At 41.3% G+C, this 24,331-nt stretch overlaps 1 protein-coding gene across 3 annotated transcripts; it reads right to left on the bottom strand.

The window, feature by feature from the left end:
• Positions 1–2,017: 2,017 nt before the first annotated feature.
• LOC131952898 (uncharacterized) lies at positions 2,018–8,800 on the bottom strand. Of its 3 annotated transcripts, none has more exons than XM_059315832.1 (3): positions 8,460–8,800; positions 3,901–4,544; positions 2,018–3,461 (listed from the first exon to the last, which is right to left on the bottom strand). In XM_059315832.1, exons 2-3 carry the CDS (start codon positions 4,451–4,453, stop codon positions 2,977–2,979), a joined length of 1,038 nt encoding a protein of 345 aa, XP_059171815.1. In that variant the 5' UTR covers positions 4,454–4,544; positions 8,460–8,800; the 3' UTR covers positions 2,018–2,976. The 3 variants fall into 3 exon arrangements, with proteins under 3 accessions (XP_059171815.1, XP_059171816.1, XP_059171814.1); XM_059315833.1 differs by lacking the exon at positions 8,460–8,800 and adding an exon at positions 4,847–4,951; XM_059315831.1 differs by lacking the exon at positions 8,460–8,800 and adding an exon at positions 4,771–4,928.
• Positions 8,801–24,331: the final 15,531 nt, after the last annotated feature.

Below are 24,331 nucleotides of genomic sequence, written 5' to 3'. Positions count from 1 at the left end.
ACACACACACACACAGACACACAGACATACGGACAAGATTGCAAAATTATGTTTTTCCGTATCAGTGAGATGCAAAACGTCGAGATTTGCAAAAATCTCGATTTTTTTTTTTGCACGATTACAAGACTTTCTCTATACTTCGTATATACGAGAAAGTAAAAAAGCAGTTCAAAACTTCATTTAACATTTAAAATGTGTTTGTTAGTCTTCAGTTTTCAAAAGAGTAACAAAAGGGGGAAATTTGATAATAATAACGCATAAATAAAAACAGGCTTAATAACAACCAACTTTGAAATACGCGAAAAAGAAATGTTTTTTAATAGCTATAATCACAAGTGCATTGGTCGCTAAACATCCAGGCTGTAAAAAGATTTCTTGAGCGATCAAGCTTTTAAACTAAAGAAATTGTTTGTTTTTTCTTCGCGAGCATATTCTTATTTTAGTATTTACGGTCTAGTGTGGTAGAAATAAAATATTAGTTTGATGTCTACGTTAAAAAACAAAACAACAAAAAACCAATGGACCTACTGTGCTCCGTGTTATTTCCTAGTCTATTTCAATCAAAATAGTAGTTTAGCAAAATTTCCCTTTAATAGCCGCGAAACTCGCATCTAAAATTCGCTATTGATTTGTAAACAATATCAATATTCATGAACATCAGCTCACCAGGCCGATAGAGTGATTGATCATTACTACCACATAGTTATCTCCCTTTAGTTATCCCATTAATTTCAATGACTGATTTTTATCTCTAATTAGATTGAAAATGAGAAATTGTTTACTTGTCATTGTTGACGAAAGAAATCCTCTTTTAGAAATGGATCAAAAATTACTTGACAACCAGACAGCCAGACAGACATTACCACTAAGTATTGTGACGTATGGTTGGTCACACATGACCACCAGGTATTGTGACATGAAAAAGCTTGAGAAAACAAAAAAGTCCAACAGGAACTAACAACCCATATCGCAGTTGTTATCATTGTTTCAATCAGCAATTGGATTAATATTTGAATTAGCTCTTATGTCAGAGGCAACTATTCTAAGAACGTGCATTGAAAGAATGTCTCGCAAGCAAAAGGAAACGTTATTTTATGATAGTTAAAACTAAAACGACTTTTTTTTCAAACACAGCAAATGTAATCTGGTTAAGTGTAGGGCCCATGACTTAAAAATGTCTGTGAACAGACAATTAAATTAATGAGGGAATGGAAAACCCCACATTTATTATTAACCCCACGTGTACATTATATAAGGTAATTTCTTTTTGTTTATTAATTGTAGTTTACAACTTCAGTTCACAAGAACGTGATTGTTTTGCTAGTGTTTCTTCCAGACTTTTTTCTCCGGGGGGGGGGGGGGGCGATATATATATATATATATATATAAATTATATTATATATAAAAATTAAGAACGAAGAAGACATTCATATGCCGAGGTCACAAAAAGACACACACACACACATATGAATGTCTTCTTCGTTCTTAATTTTTAGTGTTGGAAGGGATCGAGCTTTATCTGCCAGAGGGTTGAACTCGAGACTTTTTCGAATTTATCAACCATGAGCTTTTGCCGACTCGACCACGCCTCCATCACAATTAAGGATACGTGTCAACTGGTTATGTGCCATTGAGGCCATTGACTCCTATTTCAGCCTGCTTTTCTTTTTGAATTTGCTTCCATAGCCTTTGTTCAACCAAGAACAAACTACAAGGCAGAAGTTGTTTGATTTTGGAGTTCTCTCCTAGAAGAGTTGCTGTCCCCAGCTCGACCACGCCGACCCCCTGGCATATGAATGGATAGTGTGGTCAGCACTATGCCCAGCCACCTTTACTTTCCCTAACAATAGTATTTCTGGCGAAAAATTCAGCTGTGACCTGTAATTACAATTGTAGGTCCATAAACGTGTTAGTCAAAGGGTTCAGAGAAACGTTGGATGAAAACAAGTGGGTAGCATTGATGTCTGAATTGCTGACACTGACCACAAAAACAAACAAAAATAATAATAAACACGAATCATTGTAACATGGTAACATTTTATTCAAAGTAACTTAAAAAATAACACGGACACGAATATCACACTGACAAATATCACACTAATATCATGCACGTGATCCTACTAATCACGTTAATCTCATGAAACTCACGCTAATCTCGTGTCTAACCTACAAGGAGACGACCGACTTGAACACATGGGATCCTTGGTGATATACACTAGCCATTCTACGGATTTCAATAGATAGGTCTTACATAAGATACATTCTTACTACTTTCTAGGGCTTTTCTCATACAAAACCATACAATAATCTAGTATATGACAGTAGCACTTCCTCCAGATTACACACCTGAATATACATGAAAGACAAGGTTGCCATAGTAACAACTGGATGGATCAGACATTACAATTAGATTAAATACTAAAATATTCAATGGCTCATACAATGTTGAATAACACGCGACATTAAAGCACATAGCATTTAGTCAACGGTTATTATCTTGGATACTAACACATATACATTGAAATAAATAAAAACCCGCTTTAAATAGAATGAGTACATAACATGTTATCTCACCACTCAATGACGGCCAAACGGTGACGTCACGGCTATGGTAATGAATAGGTTACATAAAAAATTGGATTCTTTACACGAGATAAATTACAACTGGAGCATGTATAGAGCAAGATGATGCATATTAGATGAAGAAGGATTTCTCTACATTTGATTATGGCAGAAAATAGACCTAACATTCTAGGAAGTATTGTACAGAGGGTTTAAAAATTTATTTACTATAATACTCAGTGTGATATACCAGTCACTTATTATGAAGTAATAACAAAATTACAAAATGAACATTTCTTTTGCTTTAAATTGCACTAAATGACACAAAAAACATGAGCAAAATGATGAATTTAAGATTCTTTAAAAACACTTTCTTGAAAAACGTGGCACATGTGTCAGGATAATTTTAAACAGTTAATAAATCTCTATATCTTGAGGAAAAACTGACATGGTGAACCTTTGGTTGGAAGATTTAGACTGGCTCTGGCCACATGACGTGTTGTCGTCTGAATCTTGAGGCGAGTCTGAGTTGAGCTCCAAATCTTTATCAGAAGAGTTGGTACACAAACTAAATGTAGACGAAGACAAGGCCCTCCCAACGAACGCCTCGTCACTGTCCACGTGGGTGAGGACGCCATTGTCACAGATTTCTCCCCTAGGTGCTGTATTGCCAGCTGGTGCTCCCAGCCTTCTGCTGCTGCTGCGTATTGAAAAGCTGCGTACAAGCTGGGGGGAGGCACTTTGTGGGCTGTGCTGGGCGTTGTCCAAGCGTTCGTTAGATCTGTTGATGAGAATCTGCTGTCTGAGCAGGCAGGTCCTCAGGAACTGGGCACAGCACAGACGGTTGTAGATGTTGGGCGTGTTGTTGTCCTCCCTCTTCAGGTATTCTATGTAGGCATCTGGTGGAGATAAAACAACAAAACTTATAGAGCTTGCTCCGTCAACTTTTTGTTAAAGTAGAAATGGTATGTAAAGGCAGTTACATTTTCGACACGTTTATGCAGCTTTGTTCGATAAAAACACGTTAAAGAAATATTGAGTACAAGGGTACAACCGTAGATATTTTTAAAATGTGCAACTAAAATTTAGGGAATCAATTTAATATGACGTTTAGATTTTAATCAGCTTTTATTATAGACTGAAGTCAGCTAATGTTAACTAAAGTTTGGCTTTAAATCAATTAATGTTAACTAGTTTAGCTTTGAATCAACTAATGTTAACTAGTTTAGCTTTGAATCAATTAATGTTAACTAGTTTAGCCTTGAATCAACTAATGTTAACTAAAGTTTAGCTTTAAATCAACTAATGGTTAGTAAAGTTTAATTGTCAAGTGCTCACCAAGCTGATTGATGTACGACTGTCTCTTGTCCATCCCGGGGGTCAGGTTCTCATTGCTGGACCCCAGGGGACGTTTCCTGGAGGATCTGTGTCTGGGTGGCGTCACGTTGTTGTTGACCATCGGCTCGTCGTCACTTTTATTGCTTTTTTTATTACTGGACGAGCTGTCAGATTTGCTACTGCTTGAGCTATTCTTTCTGAATGGCGCAGACATCCGAACCTTCTCTTTGAATGAAAGACTGTGTTCATTGCTCTTAGAGTTATTGTTCTTGTCCTTGCTGTCGAAGAGACTCCACAAGCTTTTACTTTTCTGAGATTTGTCCAGCCGCTGTAGGCTTTTGCTTTTGTTTTTGTGGATTTTGGTCATGATGGTCACCAGGTCGGGCTGGGTGACCGGCTTCTCCTGTCGGAGGTCCGACAGACTGCCGACGTTGTCCTCTCTCTTGGCCACGACGACGTCGGGCGGCTGGGAGAAGTTGTGGGGCAGATCCATGGTGCTCTTGCTCTTATCCTTGAGCATTTTTTTGTTCTTGCGGAAAAAACTAAAAGGCATGGTTGGTAGTGCTGGCGAGGATTTCTTTGAGATAAACTAGTCCAAAGATGTTTTACGCTTTTGCTTGATATTGGCTTGAAAACACTTGACCCTGTAAAAAAAAATATCGAACATTTAGAATAATTGTAAATAGTTTAGTTAAACATTTTTTTGCCCTATTAAGATTAACTTTTTTAAAATTAAAAATTGTAGGCTAAACAAAGCATTAACAAAAATATCTGAATAAAATAAATAGCAGGTGAAATTTCGAAAAATTAAAAAAAAAAAGTAACTAAAAACAACAACACCCATCTTAATCAACAGTGTTCACCATGTACCTTAAATAAAACAAACATTCGTGAAACGTTACAACATAGCCAGCCGCTTCAGGTAACAAAATACCGAAAGTCTTACACAAGTGCAACTATTTCCAAGTACCGAGTCATGAGACAACTGCGTGTTTTCTAACTGGCAATAACCGACTGAGGATGACTAGCACGCTTTATAGGCCTAGCTGCCCGAAATCACTGGGCCACGGCAGTAGCTGCCCTCGCTCGTATCACGGGACGCGCGTTGCCAGATTTTTCTCGTCGGAAAGTTCAAACCGCCGCGCACAGTTTTTGCCATGGGTTTTAACTGGGGCGCCAGCGGTGTCAATAAATGACATGGCGGAGAGATGGCCTCGGGTGGGAGGAGCTTCAGGTTCAATAACAAGTAGATGTATGTTTAACACGAGTTGCGGACCTTTAGTGTTAAGAGTACATCTGTGTATAATTGTTTACACAAAAATAAAGGTCTAACATTCCGAAAACGACTTAGTCTAGGCCTACAATTAAAATTTCATCTTTTTAATGAAAGTTGATGTATACAAAATAGTGTCAAAAATATTAGAAAAAACAATTCTTTAACATTTTATAGAAACAAACCGAAGTTTTCAAATAAATATGTAACAAGCCACACAAGCAACTCGCCTTAAAAGTTGGTGCAGCTAAGCATGTAAAGTTGCTAGATCTAGTAAGCATAACGTTTTCCATGCAGAATTCAGATTGCAGCATAAGTGCCGAGACCGTGTCAACATCCCGCCCTTTTAAATTCTAAAAAACCAACGCGGAAGCTGGGGACGTGCAAACACGGAACACTGCATGTCCGGTGGGAAATTGCGTTCCGGTGACCCCGGAGACAGTGTACATTAATTATCTTAATGGTCGTTACTTTAATGAGCTATTAATCAAAATGAACGACCTTGAAATGTTTACAGATTATGCTTATCGCAAAAAAGTTAGCTTTTTATGCTGTTGTTTAGTTTCCGCTAAAGTGTAGTCGCATACTGTATGTACTGACGTTTAAGGTCCCTAAGATTGCAAGCGGCTATAGACCAAATGTAAAAATGTATTAGATCTACATTACATTTCATATTAAACTATCAACCGGAATCTACCATATGCTACAGCTGACTTACCATACCTAAACACAGACTGTCCAACAGCCCAGCCAACCAATGCCCCAACATGCAACTTATTTGACTACTTATACCGAGGCAGGTAAAGATGTTTATCCCACTGACCTTCAACTAACGCGATCAAAATCTAATTAGCATAGATTTCAGATTAAATTACGCTTAACCCAGATGATACCGGATTTCGAAAGTTATTCGGCGTTTTTTTTTCTTTTCTGGTTAGACTAGATCTACTTTCATTTAAACTATCATTGCAATCGATGACGCACGTTTCACGTCAAAGAGAACTGCGCTTTTACCGCACCACGAACGGTAACTTTTTTTAAAATCGCTTGGAATAGCCTCCCCTGTAAGCTGAACGTAAAATAATCAGGTAGAAAGATAGTAATTAATGCTTAACACGTCAGCAAAAGAAAAATAACGGTCTTAGCGTGAACTATGACGTATTGTCTGTATGAGGGAAATACAAAAGCTTACTGTCAGATAATTCAGATACATTTGAATCAAGATATTTTAATTTGGGGTCATGTATTTATGATGTCCTCACCGACGAATTTGGTGCACAGAGGTAAACGCCCAAACGTTAAAATTAACAACAAAATACTACCTAAACCAAGATAATACTAACATTTACCTAGCATACTGAATGTATACGTATAAAACGGCTTAGCTCGGGTTTAATTAAGAAAACAAACAAACTGGAATTCGTACAGAAGTGAACAAGCGATGAAGAAGAGGTCATGAACTCGAGTGGCCTTGACACCACACCCCCCAAAGTAATGTTTATCAGTGATATCAGCACCAAGATAAGTCATCAAACGTAGAATTCTGTTAGTCAATATTAGGACAACTACACAATTTTGATCCAGTACCCGGCTACAGCGATACATAACATCGCCAAATACCATTACTTTTTATGTTTTATTATTAATTGATACATATCACAAATAATAACTTTTCATGTAATATAATGATAAGCCAAACTACCATATCAAATTTAGAAGACACTTTCGAGAAAAAAAATCTTACAACACCAAACCCCTTTAACCGATAAAACCACCCATGTCCTTTTTTGGTATATAACCGATGTATACAAACCCTAATGAACATTTACAATTAACTAATCAGAATCCGCTGAATAAAAAAAGCAAATCAATTTACTAACACAAGTGCTTTATGTCCCCCATCCCTATTCAAAGGGTATTAAGTGTATGAATTTCCAAAACTAAAACTTTGCGAAACAAAAATAAACCGACATATAGATGCGAGACCTCACTGCTCGGACCCCCGGATTGGTTTAATTACCGAACTCACTGGAGAGTTCAGAAATAAATTGGCAAAATGTGAGTGAATTCAAAGCATAGGATCAACGAAGGAAAAAACACTATATTTAAGCTAGGCTTTTGTAAACAATGTGTAATGCAGCGCAACTTTCATGTAATAGTCCAGCACAGTAGAAAATATATTATTCACATTAATTCACTACGTAAAAGTTCCGGGTACTTTTAAAAATCAGAAGTGCAATTTTCAACACAGTGAAACCGTTTTTTAAGTGATATTTTTTCACAGATTTCGCTGATTATCTTAAGGATAAAAATAAAGAAAAGTGCTTAGTAATTTATATTTTTAACTGCATAGGTTGTGTCATTAAAGTAATCCACCTTAAGAATTGTTACATTATGTTTAATATGACTAATTTGTATGACGTAAAAGTGGATTTTTCCATTGATAGACACGTCGTTATGTCGTGAAGATTAAAATTAGATAAAACTCCGCTGCTATTCGATATTAGAAACTACTGAAAGGGGGGGGGGGGGCTTTTTAGCTGGGTGGAATCTCTACCCCCCCCCCCCCCCCAACGTTTCACCCTAGTTTAAATTGCGGCAATATCCGGCAAACTAAATTTAGATTAGGCATATAAATGTAAAGATCTGGTGATGTCATAACTTTTCATTCCCAGCCACAACCTGGTTATCCAGAACACGAATACAACCACCGAAACCCCCTCCCCCCCATGAACACGCCAATAGAGTTCACCCGTACCCTAGGGTCAGCACGAGTGAACACACATGGCCGAGGTAAAAACCAATGACACATGTCTAACGCTACGGACACATCTAGTAGCTATACCCCAGCAACAGCCAGTATACCAACCCAATGTTGGTGACAACAGGTGAAAGCATTCGGAACAACCAATAGACAATATTAATAAACAGATACTATAAATACTAATGTGCTGGGGAGGATGGGGGTGGGGGGCTAGGAAGTATTGACTCTGGTTATCGCAGATTCTAAATTAATCTCAGTGGAAACACGACAGAAATATAAACACCGGTGACTCGGGTTTTTTAATGGCTCCACACAAATACAACTAGAACTAGTCAGAATTATAAAATAAACTGAGGTCTCCTTAGACCTGACGGTATAAGCCTATACATAGGGTAGATAAAGTAGAGTTACCAGTTTCTCAATTTCTCGAAAATTACCGGATTGTCTAGTCAGCATTGTTAATTTGTCTTTACTAGTAGTAACTCATTAAAACTAAATATTTAGAGAGAGAACAAAACTTACCTTATACAAATGGTTTGATGAGTGTGTTACTGTTCAAGTTACTCGAGGTTTATTCTCTTGACTAAGCTGACCATCGACTGACCACGCGTCGTGGGCATCTACCGATGTCCTAACCCTAACACAACAAAACTCACACGAATCGAATCTCATTTGTCTAATGCCGTGGTGAATGGAAATCAGCACTTGGTGAAATAGAAGAAAAAATTGGAAGAAAGTTCAAATCTGTCGCGACAAGATCTCAAACTGCCGTGGTTTGACTGGTTGTCACTTTATATGTCACCCCCGTCGTCTGCGTTCTGCTTCGCTGCGCGCCAGTCCCACCTGTGCGCTACCTACACTGACTAGCGGGGGAGGGGGGAGACTAATCCGAGGGGAAATACTCATTGGTGCGCATGAACGAAAGTAAGTCACGTGACAATTGGGTAGTGTAAAAGTTAAATTATACAGATTTTATGTGAAACAAACAATGGCTTTAACTATACATTAAAACACGAGTGGTTTAGACAGAGTGTTTTAAATATCCAAAATAAAGAAGTTAGAAATTTGGTTAGGTCACTGACTTATGATACAACCACCCTCCATTTTGACACGCGTCCAACATGACGTCATAGATGACGCGCAAGATGAAGAGAAAACGAAATTTTCAGTCATTCGCCCATTAATTAACCTCTGTACTTTGTCCTATTATGCGCACGCGTCCCACTTTCTTCCGTAGGTCCCTCCCAAGATTTCCGAGGGTTTTTTTAGTTGTTTATATGCAGATAAGGGAAGTCACCCGCCTAACTTGTGTCAAGCAAGTCGCCGGATTTTTAAAATAGAATTTTATTACACATTCTGTTTTGCTCATTCTATTTTCTGTTTCTGTTGATTCAAATAGAAACATAAAACCTGACTGAGCTAGATCTAGTTGGATCCAGTTTCGTTTGACTGTCTATGTCCGGCTTGGTCAAGTTTGGCGATTGACCTAGATCGGGTATCAGTACAAGTAGGTCACCAGTGACACCAAAAACAGTCAAGTACCCGGATCTAGGAACTCTTGAATTAGGTTAATACCCGAGGATAATTTCCGTTGTTTTTTTTTAACTCAAGAAATTTTTAAAACGTGAAACATTTCAGATTAGAGTAATTGACATTACTTAGCATCAGAGACGGATTTGGTAAAAGTTTCAGGACGCCTGATAAAGACATAACTGAAGAAATAATGACAAGCTTGATACAAAGAATTTCTGTATTCACGATATCAACACTATTCGTTATATTCTAAACTTAGTAGACGGAGATTCGAACCAGAGTGGATCAGTGGGTAGTCAGCTGGATGGAAAGACCGAATAAAAGGATATTTTCCATAGTGCATCCAGTGTTTCTTTCAGACTTTTTTCTCCGGGGCACTTGTAATTTTCGGAGGGGCGGACTAAAATTTCGGTAAACGGAAAAAAAGTCACAGGAAAAAAAAACACAGAAAAAAAGTCACAGTTTTTGCTAGGAAAAAAAGTCACAGAAAAAAAGTCACAGTGGAAAAATTTTATCGGAAAAAAAGTCACAGAAATAAAGTCACAGAAAAAAAGTCACAAAAATCTTTTTAGAAATCGTTTTATTAATTTGTTAAGAATTGTAAATTTTGTATGTTTATTGCTGTGGGTTGTATTTTTTGATAGCATAAATTATTTATAGACGTTAAAAGCATTATGATTTATAACAATTGTAAGTAAAAATATTCTAAGATAATTAACATAACAATCTCAACTTTTGCTACGTATTTAGTTAAATACGCGGTAGAAAAGTTAACTATAAAAGAAATTTAGGCACATTTTGCTGTAGGCTATTCTCTGGTCGGCCTCTCCTCGGTAGGCATTGTCCGAACATATTTTGTGTTGTTGACGTTATGCGTCAATGACAGCCTTTGAACCTTGTCGGCTTTCTGTTTTGATCCTAAGTTTTGTTATGTAATGAGCGTGACTAATGTGGGCAGTAAAGGTGGTTGAACTAAACATAACTATTGTTGCCATGAGTTGAGGGCAGTAATTCAGATGACCTTACCATTTCACGGTAATTTAATTAAAAAAAAACACGATGAAAACTGTGGACATTCTATTAAATGCTATAAATATTATGTTTAACATAATTACAATCTACATAATTCATACTAAATATTTTTAGATGAATTATAAAAATTACTAGGCGTATACAACCTACACACATTACATTACATTTAATTAATCCTAAGTTAATTTGCACTCTCTGAATATTTAATACATAAAAGTATTAACAAATTCAATGCAAATATATATTTGTGACTTTTTTTCCTGTGACTTTTTTTCCTGTGACTTTTTTTCCTGTGACTTTTTTTCTGTGTTTTTTTTCCTGTGTTTTTTTTTCCTGTGACTTTTTTTCCTACAATCAAAATTTCCGGGGGGGGGGCGCATTGGTAAAACTATATATATTTTCTGTATAAATTCTATTTTGTTTAGGAGGGGGGGGGGCGGTAGGGTCTTTTCGGGGGGCTTCTACCACCCCCCGAAGAGATGCCTGGAAGAAACTCTGGGTGCATCAGTTCGTGGCATGTTTATAGATCGTTCAAAGTTGCGGATAAGGCTACTAGTAAAACACCCCAGCGATAGACCACACACGTTATAGTTTAACTGATATGGTGCTACTACCGACCACCCCAGTACCCCAACTCTTGGTATTGATTCTATTGTTGGATATTCGTTATAATCATTACATTTTTTAAAATTACGGTAAAACTATTAAACAAAACGTATCTTGCATATTTTGTTGGATCAAAATGTCTCTTAATCTTAATCTGATTAAGTCCGTGAGTCATATCTACGGACTCTGTCTCAGTGTTTCTTCCAGACTATTTTCTCGGGGGGGGGGGGGGGCACTTGAAGTTTTCGGGGGGGGGGGGGTAGACTTTCTTCGGGGGGGGGGGGGCGGACACTAGTAAAAGTATATATTTTCTATATAAATTATATAAATTTCATTTCGTTCGGGGGGGGGGGGTGCTTTTTCGGGTATTCCAATATGACTTCGCCCCCCCCCCCCCCCGAAAGAGATGCCTGGAAGAAACTCTGCTCTGTATCGGTCGGTTTTCTTCAATTGCATCCCAGCCTTTGCATGTTTGATTTAGACTTAGCACCGTCTGGAAATTACATCTGACCTTCACGCCATTGCCATGTCAAGGTCACCTTCTTGTGTTCACGCTAGAGAATCGTGGTCAGCCTACAATTGCTGGGCAAGTGTCCACTAGGTCTGTCAGTGCTCATGACCCAAGACGCCACAAAAGTCTGGCCACTTGGAGACAAAATTAGCTCAAGGCTAGGCCACGGCTCACCGCCACTTTGATGTTTACAGCCAGTCCGGTTCAGTCAAGCGTGTCGCCTGGTCCGGTGTTTACCTAATTAGACACTTTATTTTTATCGCAAAGGTGCTGGAAAGGACGTGTGTACTGAAGCTTAGAGCTATAGGATTTGTGGTGGTGGTCGTAGGAGGGGGGGGGGGGGGGTGTAAACCAAATATACTAAACACTTTCACATTCAATATAAGCGTGTTCTGGCGTTTTGTCTCCTAAAGGCTTTCGGCGTCTTTGGATAGCCCGATTGGTCAAAATAAACCAAATTGAGGTTTCCGAATTGCAGTCCCCAGTTTTAACAAAGGTACGAAACCAGAGGACAAAAAGGAGATTCGATTCTCTCTCTCTCTCTTTCTCTATCCTTCTCTCTCTCACACACACATAATATATACTGCATTTGGTAAATCTAAATCAGACGTCATAATTAAATCAGACATCACAACTAAATGTCATATATTACATCATAATCTCACGTCATAGCTAGAAGTCATATGTCACATCTAAATCAGCCGTCACAATTTCCACGTTCACCTGAGACCAGTTCAAATTTTAAGCCCTGGACATATTAAGCTCCCGTAACTCTTATCTAAGTTGGGTAATCTCCCCTCTCTCCCCCACCGTCACAACCATTTTGAGTGTGTTTGAGCCCTTGAGCGTATTCAGGCAATAGGTAGCCTTCGGTAGCCACACATGCAAACTTTGAGGTAACCTACTCAGGGCTGACCCCACGGTAGCTTTTGCTACATATTTTAGTACACAAAATTGCAGTGTAAAACAATATCACAGACCTCCAAATATATACCGCCTTAATAGTAAACCAATTACTATAGTCTACACTAACCTTATCTTCAACCTTGACCTTACCACCTGTCCTAGAAGTAACACAGAGCTATAATCTCACCAGGGTTTCTTTCAGACATTTTTTCTCCGGGGACGGGGCCGGGGTGGGGGGGGGGGAGATTTCCAATAGGTGGAAAAAAGTCACTGGGGGAAAAGGTCACAGGAAAGAAATTCGCAGAGAAAGACAAAGGAAAAAAGTCACAAATGTGTATTAGCGTGGATTTTTTTTTCGAATGCACTTATTATGATTTATGTAATACGTGTTCAGAAAGTACCAATCGACATACCTTTAATTAAAATTCGATATTTTAGTCGATATTTTAGATATTTGTAATTAAGTTGTATTAGTATGGTTACATTTATAACAAATGTAAAAACAATTTTTGTTAATTAAATATCCTAAGGGGGCTGGGCAAAGTGCTGACCACACCTTTCCTTCATATGCCGAGGTCAATAAACATATTAACTTTAGTTGATGTGGATCGCTGGGTTTAATGAGGATTTATTTACTTTTGACTTTAAATAATCTATTACTTGACTGTTTAAATAACGCTTAATACAATTTCCCAACCTACCTAGTTTGCTTTCATCGTGTTTTTATTACTAGCTTTAAATAGAGTTGAAATATGAAAAGACACAGGTCATATGATTTGCTGTCTCAAACAATAGTTCACACGTTTACTGCCCACATTTACCACCCTCATTACAAAACAAAGCTTGGGATCAATGCGAAAGCCGGCACGGTACAAAGGCCGACATTGACGCAAAACTTCAATAATCACCACGTGGAGGGCAAGGCCAACTAAGGAAAATCCAACGGTAAAATCCATGTTTCTCTCAGACCATTTTCTGGGGGGGGGGGGGGGGGGGGGGGTTTAGGGGGGGGGGGGGTCACAAGAAAAAAGGTCACAAATGTATATTTGCATGGAATTTGTTATTACTTTTATGTATTACGCTAATCAACTTACGATTAATTAAATGTAGTGTAATCATTTTAGATATATAAGCGTGGTTTGTATACATATAGTAATATTTATAACGCACACAAAATAATAGTATAAAGTTTGTAGGTTTTAATTGTAATTCTGCTTTACATATAATATTTAATAGAATTTATTATGATGTTTGAACCTTCTTGGTTTTAATCGTATTTTAAAAATTTAAATTTAAATTAGCGTAGTTAAAGACGTAGTTAATATGACTTGCTGTCCTCAGTTAATCACAAAAATAGTTCAACCACTTTTACTGACCACATTTATCACGCTCTTTACATAAAAAAGCATAGGATCAAAAGAGAAAGCCGACACGGTATAAAGGCTGTCATTGTCGCAAAACGTAAACAACACTCAATATGGTCGGACAAAGCCGACTGAGGAGAAGCCGACCAAGATATTGCCTACGGCTAAAACATAAGCAAACACAATAATGAGTTTAAATTTATTTTTTAATAATTTCCCACCGTGTATTTAACTAAATAATACGTAACACATTTTGAATTCGCTATGTACATTATCTCATAGTATTTTGACTTATTATTATTAAAAACCATAATGCTTTTAAAGTTTTCAAATATGCTACCGAAAAAATTACCAAACACACTAATAAACACCCAATATTTTATAATTATCAAAAATTAAATCAAAATATTTTTAGAATATTTTTGAGACTCTTTTCTGTGACTTTATTTCTGTGACTTTTTTCCGATAATTTTTTTCTTTTCTGACTTTTTTCTGTGACTTTTTTCCTAGCAAAAACTGTTTTTTTTTCCTGTGACTTTTTCCCGTTCACAGATGGGGAAGCGGCGTACGTGTTATCCGAGAGATGCATGAAGAAAGAAACTCTAAATCCAATGCCCTCATTGGAAAGTCCATTTAAAAATCACATAAAAAAAGCCAATCAGCTGATCATCCTCTGACGTAGATAATTCTAGGAAGCAACGAGTTACAAACAAATGAAGCTAATCCATGTTTATCTTTTGTTAAAACTATGTTGACTTTCACTATCCAATCCAATAAAAAAAAGATGAAGATTCGGTCAAAGGTAATTGTTTTAACCAAGGGACATAATTTAAACAGTTAGGCATGTCAGATATTTTGTCGAGCAGCTGACGAATGAAACCACGCCTAAGACGTCTTTAAACTTATCAAAATGTCAATTAGTGCACTTGTAATGCGTAGCATGGGCCTTAAGTTATGGGCTAGGGTCGGAACAGCATCAACGTAGGTGTGACTTACATGCATGAGGTAATGTGGGTGGGACGTACATGCATGAGGTAATGTGGGTGGGACGTACAATATGAGGTAATGTGGGTGGGACGTACATGCATGAGGTAATGTGGGTGGGACGTACAATATGAGGTAATGTGGGTGGGACGTACAAGATGAGGTAATGTGGGTGGGACATACACGATGAGGTAATGTGGGTGGGACGTACACGATGAGGTAATGTGGGTGGGACGTATAAGATGAGGTAATGTGGGTGGGACGTACAAGATGTGGTAATGTTGGTGGGACGAACAAGATGAGGTAATGTGGGTGGGACGTACTGGATGAGGTAATGTGGGTGGGACATACACGATGAGGTAATGTGGGTGGGACGTACTGGATGAGGTAATGTGGGTGGGACATACACGATGAGGTAATGTGGGTGGGACGTACAAGATGAGGTAATGTGGGTGAGACGTACAAGATGAGGTAATGTGGGTGGGACGTACAAGATGAGGTAATGTGGGTGGGACGTATAGGCATGAGGTAATGTGGGTGGGACATAGAAAATGAGGTAATGTGGGTGTGACGTACAAGATGAGGTAATGTGGGTGGGACGTACAAGATGAGGTAATGTGGGTGGGACGTACAAGTTGAGGTAATGTGGGTGGGACGTACTGGATGAGGTACTATGGGTGGGACGTATATGCATGATGTAATGTGGGTGGGACGTACAAGATGTGGTAATGTGGGTGGGACGTACAAGATGAGGTAATGTTGGTGGGACGTACAAGATGTGGTAATGTTGGTGGGACGAACAAGATGAGGTAATGTGGGTGGGACGTACAGTCATGAAGTAATGTGGGTGGGACGTACAAGATGAGGTAATGTGGGTGGGACGTACAAGATGAGGTAATGTGGGTGGGAAATACACGATGAGGTAATGTGGGTGGGACGTACAAGATGAGGTAATGTGGGTGGGACGTACTGGATGAGGTACTATGGGTGGGACGTATATGCATGATGTAATGTGGGTGGGACGTACAAGATGAGGTAATGTGGGTGGGACGTATAGGCATGAGGTAATGTGGGTGGGACATAGAAAATGAGGTAATGTGGGTGTGACGTACAAGATGAGGTAATGTGGGTGGGACGTACAAGATGAGGTAATGTGGGTGGGACGTACTGGATGAGGTACTATGGGTGGGACGTATATGCATGATGTAATGTGGGTGGGACGTACAAGATGTGGTAATGTGGGTGAGACGTACAAGATGAGGTAATGTTGGTGGGACGTACAAGATGTGGTAATGTTGGTGGGACGAACAAGATGAGGTAATGTGGGTGGGACGTACAGTCATGAAGTAATGTGGGTGGGACGTACAAGTTGAGGTAATGTGGGTGGGACGTACAAGTTGAGGTAATGTGGGTGAGACGTACAAGATGAGGTAATGTGGGTGGGACGTATAAGATGAGGTAATGTGGGAGGGACCTACCCAAATACAGCACCATCACAACCTGTACACGCCTGAACCCAAATACAGCACCATCACAACCTGTACCCAAATACAGCACCATCACAACCTGTACACGCCTGTACCCAAATACAGCACCATCACAACCTGTACATGCCTGTATCCAAATACAGCACCATCACAACCTGTACCCAAATACAGCACCATCACAACCTGTACACGCCTGTACCCAAATACAGCACCATCACAACCTGTACCCAAATACAGCACCATCACAACCTGTACACGCCTGTACCCAAATACAGCACCATCACAACCTGTACACGCCTGAACCCAAATACAGCACCATCACAACCTGTACCCAAATACAGCACCATCACAACCTGTACACGCCTGTACCCCAATACAGCACCATCACAACCTGTACACGCCTGTACCCCAATACAGCACCATCACAACCTGTACACGCCTGTACCCCAATACAGCACCATCACAACCTGTACACGCCTGTACCCCAATACAGCACCATCACAACCTGTACACGCCTGTACCCAAATACAGCACCATCACAACCTGTACACGCCTGTACCCCAATACAGCACCATCACAACCTGTACACGCCTGTACCCAAATACAGCACCATCACAACCTGTACACGCCTGTACCCAAATACAGCACCATCACAACCTGTACACGCCTGTACCCCAATACGGCACCATCACAACCTGTACACGCCTGTACCCAAATACAGCACCATCACAACCTGTACACGCCTGTACCCAAATACAGCACCATCACAACTTGTACACGCCTGTACCCAAATACAGCACCATCACAACCTGTACACGCCTGTACCCAAATACAGCACCATCACAACCTGTACACGCCTGTACCCAAATACAGCACCATCACAACCTGTACACGACTGTACCCAAATACAGCACCATCACAACCTGTACACGCCTGTACCCAAATACAGCACCATCACAACCTGTACACGCCTGTACCCAAATACAGCACCATCACAACCTGTACACGCCTGTACCCAAATACAGCACCATCACAACCTGTACATGCCTGTACCCAAATACAGCACCATCACAACCTGTACACGACTGTACCCAAATACAGCACCATCACAATCTGTACATGCCTGTACCCAAATACAGCACCATCACAACCTGTACACGCCTGTACCCAAATACAGCACCATCACAACCTGTACACGCCTGTACCCAAATACAGCACCATCACAACCTGTACACGCCTGTACCCAAATACAGCACCATCACAACCTGTACATGCCTGTACCCAAATACAGCACCATCACAACCTGTACCCAAATACAGCACCATCACAACCTGTACACGCCTGTACCCAAATACAGCACCATCACAACCTGTACCCAAATACAGCACCATCACAACCTGTACACGCCTGTACCCAAATACAGCACCATCACAACCTGTACACGCCTGAACCCAAATACAGCACCATCACAACCTGTACCCAAATACAGCACCATCACAACCTGTACACGCCTGTACCCCAATACAGCACCATCACAACCTGTACACGCCTGTACCCCAATACAGCACCATCACAACCTGTACACGCCTGTACCCCAATACAGCACCATCACAACCTGTACACGCCTGTACCCCAATACAGCACCATCACAACCTGTACACGCCTGTACCCAAATACAGCACCATCACAACCTGTACACGCCTGTACCCCAATACAGCACCATCACAACCTGTACACGCCTGTACCCAAATACAGCACCATCACAACCTGTACACGCCTGTACCCAAATACAGCACCATCACAACCTGTACACGCCTGTACCCCAATACGGCACCATCACAACCTGTACACGCCTGTACCCAAATACAGCACCATCACAACCTGTACACGCCTGTACCCAAATACAGCACCATCACAACTTGTACACGCCTGTACCCAAATACAGCACCATCACAACCTGTACACGCCTGTACCCAAATACAGCACCATCACAACCTGTACACGCCTGTACCCAAATACAGCACCATCACAACCTGTACACGACTGTACCCAAATACAGCACCATCACAACCTGTACACGCCTGTACCCAAATACAGCACCATCACAACCTGTACACGCTTGTACCCAAATACAGCACCATCACAACCTGTACACGCCTGTACCCAAATACAGCACCATCACAACCTGTACATGCCTGTACCCAAATACAGCACCATCACAACCTGTACACGACTGTACCCAAATACAGCACCATCACAATCTGTACATGCCTGTACCCAAATACAGCACCATCACAACCTGTACACGCCTGTACCCAAATACAGCACCATCACAACCTGTACACGCCTGTACCCAAATACAGCACCATCACAACCTGTACACGCCTGTACCCAAATACAGCACCATCACAACCTGTACATGCCTGTACCCAAATACAGCACCATCACAACCTGTACCCAAATACAGCACCATCACAACCTGTACATGCCTGTACCCAAATACAGCACCATCACAACCTGTACCCAAATACAGCACCATCACAACCTGTACACGCCTGTACCCAAATACAGCACCATCACAACCTGTACACGCCTGTACCCAAATACAGCACCATCACAACCTGTACACGCCTGTACCCAAATACAGCACCATCACAACCTGTACCCAAATACAGCACCATCACAACCTGTACACGACTGTACCCAAATACAGCACCATCACAACCTGTACACGCCTGTACCCAAATACAGCACCATCACAACCTGTACACGCCTGTACCCAAATACAGCACCATCACAACCTGTACCCAAATACAGCACCATCACAACCTGTACACGCCTGTACCCAAATACAGCACCATCACAACCTGTACCCAAATACAGCACCATCACAACCTGTACACGCCTGTACCCAAATACAGCACCATCACAACCTGTACACGCCTGTACCCAAATACAGCACCATCACAACCTGTACACGCCTGTACCCAAATACAGCACCATCACAACCTGTACCCAAATACAGCACCACCACAACCTGTACACGCCTGTACCCAAATACAGCACCATCACAACCTGTACCCAAATACAGCACCATCACAACCTGTACACGCCTGTACCCAAATACAGCACCATCACAACCTGTACACGCCTGTACTCAAATACAGCACCATCACAACCTGTACACGCCTGTACCCCAATACGGCACCATCACAACCTGTACACGCCTGTACCCAAATACAGCACCATCACAACCTGTACACGCCTGTACCCAAATACAGCACCATCACAACTTGTACACGCCTGTACCCAAATACAGCACCATCACAACCTGTACACGCCTGTACCCAAATACAGCACCATCACAACCTGTACACGCCTGTACCCAAATACAGCACCATCACAACCTGTACACGACTGTACCCAAATACAGCACCATCACAACCTGTACACGCCTGTACCCAAATACAGCACCATCACAACCTGTACACGCCTGTACCCAAATACAGCACCATCACAACCTGTACACGCCTGTACCCAAATACAGCACCATCACAACCTGTACATGCCTGTACCCAAATACAGCACCATCACAACCTGTACACGACTGTACCCAAATACAGCACCATCACAATCTGTACATGCCTGTACCCAAATACAGCACCATCACAACCTGTACACGCCTGTACCCAAATACAGCACCATCACAACCTGTACACGCCTGTACCCAAATACAGCACCATCACAACCTGTACACGCCTGTACCCAAATACAGCACCATCACAACCTGTACATGCCTGTACCCAAATACAGCACCATCACAACCTGTACCCAAATACAGCACCATCACAACCTGTACATGCCTGTACCCAAATACAGCACCATCACAACCTGTACCCAAATACAGCACCATCACAACCTGTACACGCCTGTACCCAAATACAGCACCATCACAACCTGTACACGCCTGTACCCAAATACAGCACCATCACAACCTGTACACGCCTGTACCCAAATACAGCACCATCACAACCTGTACCCAAATACAGCACCATCACAACCTGTACACGACTGTACCCAAATACAGCACCATCACAACCTGTACACGCCTGTACCCAAATACAGCACCATCACAACCTGTACACGCCTGTACCCAAATACAGCACCATCACAACCTGTACCCAAATACAGCACCATCACAACCTGTACACGCCTGTACCCAAATACAGCACCATCACAACCTGTACCCAAATACAGCACCATCACAACCTGTACACGCCTGTACCCAAATACAGCACCATCACAACCTGTACACGCCTGTACCCAAATACAGCACCATCACAACCTGTACACGCCTGTACCCAAATACAGCACCATCACAACCTGTACCCAAATACAGCACCACCACAACCTGTACACGCCTGTACCCAAATACAGCACCATCACAACCTGTACCCAAATACAGCACCATCACAACCTGTACACGCCTGTACCCAAATACAGCACCATCACAACCTGTACACGCCTGTACTCAAATACAGCACCATCACAACCTGTACACGCCTGTACCCAAATACAGCACCATCACAACCTGTACACGCCTGTACCCAAATACAGCACCATCACAACCTGTACACGCCTGTACCCAAATACAGCACCATCACAACCTGTACACGCCTGTACCCAAATACAGCACCATCACAACCTGTACATGCCTGTACCCAAATACAGCACCATCACAACCTGTACACGCCTGTACCCAAATACAGCACCATCACAACCTGTACACGACTGTACCCAAATACAGCACCATCACAACCTGTACACGCCTGTACCCAAATACAGCACCATCACAACCTGTACCCAAATACAGCACCATCACAACCTGTACACTGCTGTACCCAAATACAGCACCATCACAACCTGTACATGCCTGTACCCAAATACAGCACCATCACAACCTGTACATGCCTGTACCCAAATACAGCACCATCACAACCTGTACCCAAATACAGCACCATCACAACCTGTACATGCCTGTACCCAAATACAGCACCATCACAACCTGTACACGCCTGTACCCAAATACAGCACCATCACAACCTGTACCCAAATACAGCACCATCACAACCTGTACACGCCTGTACCCAAATACAGCACCATCACAACCTGTACCCAAATACAGCACCATCACAACCTGTACCCAAATACAGCACCATCACAACCTGTACACGCCTGTACCCAAATACAGCACCATCACAACCTGTACCCAAATACAGCACCATCACAACTTGTACACGCCTGTACCCAAATACAGCACCATCACAACCTGTACATGCCTGTACCCAAATACAGCACCATCACAACCTGTACATGCCTGTACCCAAATACAGCACCATCACAACCTGTACCCAAATACAGCACCATCACAACCTGGACACGCCTGTACCCAAATACAGCACCATCACAACTTGTACACGCCTGTACCCAAATACAGCACCATCACAACCTGTACATGCCTGTACCCAAATACAGCACCATCACAACCTGTACATGCCTGTACCCAAATACAGCACCATCACAACCTGTACACGACTGTACCCAAATACAACACCATCACAACCTGTACATGCCTGTACCCAAATACAGCACCATCACAACCTGTACACGCCTGTACCCAAATACAGCACCATCACAACCTGTACACGCCTGTACCCAAATACAGCACCATCACAACCTGTACACGACTGTACCCAAATACAGCACCATCACAACCTGTACATGCCTGTACCCAAATACAGCACCATCACAACCTGTACACGACTGTACCCAAATACAGCACCATCACAACCTGTACACGCCTGTACCCAAATACAGCACCATCACAACCTGTACCGATGGGGAGGGGAGGATACCCTGTGACATCATAGCTGCTGTCCCTTACCTTACACATATGGTGGGCCTGTAGCACGCTTAACAATTGTCTATTTTCTGTGTTGGTGGGTGGATTGGGTGTGTGGGAGGGGGTGGGAGTGGAAACTTTAAAATCAAATAGATTGAATATATGTCCAAGTGGCTCCAGAAATAGCATGAAGATCTTGACATGTTGTACAAAGCTGCCCAAGGTACAAAGAAAACTGATTTCATAAAGACCCTGCATGACAATAGACAAAGGAACAAATCAACAGGAGGGGGTATTGCGTTACAGACGGTATTTGATCAAAGTATCAGATTTGTTCTGATAAAAGCTAGCAACAGTAGACAGCGCTTACAAAGTGTTTCAGAAAGAAGGAAAAGTGTGCGTGTGCGTGTGTGTGTAAGGGGGGGGGGGGGTCTTTGGCTTACTCTTTATATTAGATTAGGGGAATCAAGAGCCTTATTGTAATATTCGTACGCCTTATTGGATAAAAATCTTAGAAAGGGCTTACAAAACGCGGTATTTTAAATCCCGCCCTATTACGTCATCAAAACCTGCGTATTTATGCACTCAAAAAGTGCGCTGGTACGCCGGGCGAAAGTTTTAACAAGATCACAGACTGCGGTTGCTAGGATGAAGAACTTTACATTAGCTATGTCGTCTGTCTGAAGGACGTGACATGAACGGGCTTGTTTTGTTTTGTGTGAAATGTTTGCTGGTTTAACACCCGCCCATTTTGTAACACGTGTGTACCATAGTGTGTTTGGGCTAAAGATCTAAGGGTGTTGTGTAGTGCAGTTTTTTAAAATTTACTTAACATGAGACGTTTCTAAAAAGGGTTGACATTTAATTCATGTATTAAAAAGTCGTCGAGGCTATTTGTTTTGTTTTTGTTTTTGTGTGTGTGCAAATACAACTTATATAAGTATCTTAAGTTCTTAATTATCATCACTAGCCTTAACCTAAGTCCTTAGCCTTGACCCTAACCAAGGTCGGTGGCCAGAACGAGACAATGCTGTGTTATCCTTCATGAGCGTGTTGTTGTTTGATCTACCATTGTGCTTGTGTTTACCGCGTACCCGCCATTTTGCTGACCAGTGAGTTGTTGCAGTCCCCAGCAGTAAGAAATGGCTTTCATATTCCACCAGCTCAAAGCATCCCCCCGCCCCCATAATTTGAGACGCCCAAGGTTAATTAGATTTAATTTAAATTTGAAACATTAATGCATAGGCCTTCATTTAAAAAAAAAATCATTAGGGCCTATGTAGATTTTTTTTCACCTTTTTGTTCTGTTTAAATAAAATGAAAATCAAAATAAAAATCTTCAAATTCCACTTGAAAGTGAAATCGAGCGCATTTGTAGCCTAGTTATCAAGCCTTCCACTTCCGTCCTCACAGCTTAAAAAAAAAATCACGTGACATAAACGTCAAAAACCTCTCTATCAGCTGATTGATTACACAACACTTGCTCCTAATTCACTAGGATTTTAAAGGTACCAACGAGCAGCCGTCTTGTGATTTATCACAGTTCTAAGACTTTGTTAGCCACGCGAGATACAGACACTGAGAGACGGTCGAGTGGAGACAGGCGAAAAAACAAACAACACAAACTATAAATCAATCTCGGCTTGAAGGTCAGCAGACAGAACTTGAAGGTCACACGACAGAAGGGAAAAAAATAGTCTGCCCGGTTGCAGGTAATGAACGATTAGGAACTTGACGGTGTCCGGGTGACATGCACAGATGGATAGTTTGTGTACAGTAATTGTAGTGGGGAATATCCTTCCGTGGATAGTTTGTGTACAGTAATTGTAGTGGGGAATATCCTTCCGTGGATAGTTTGTGTACAATAATTGTAGTGGGGAATATCCTTCCCTGGATAGTTTGTGTACAGTATTTGTAGTGGGGAATATCCTTCCTTCGATAGTTTGTGTACAGTAATTGTAGTGGGGAATATTCTTCCGTGGATAGTTTGTTTACAACAATTGTAGCGAGGAATATCCTTCATTTTGCAATAACAAGGATATTTGCTGCAGTACTTAGGATACCCTACA

Source organism: Physella acuta, unplaced genomic scaffold (assembly GCF_028476545.2).
Source record: "Physella acuta isolate Inbredline_101_S28 unplaced genomic scaffold, ASM2847654v3 ptg000893l, whole genome shotgun sequence".
NCBI classification, from domain to species: Eukaryota; Metazoa; Mollusca; class Gastropoda; family Physidae; genus Physella; species Physella acuta.
This window is presented reverse-complemented; position numbering and strand designations above follow the sequence as displayed.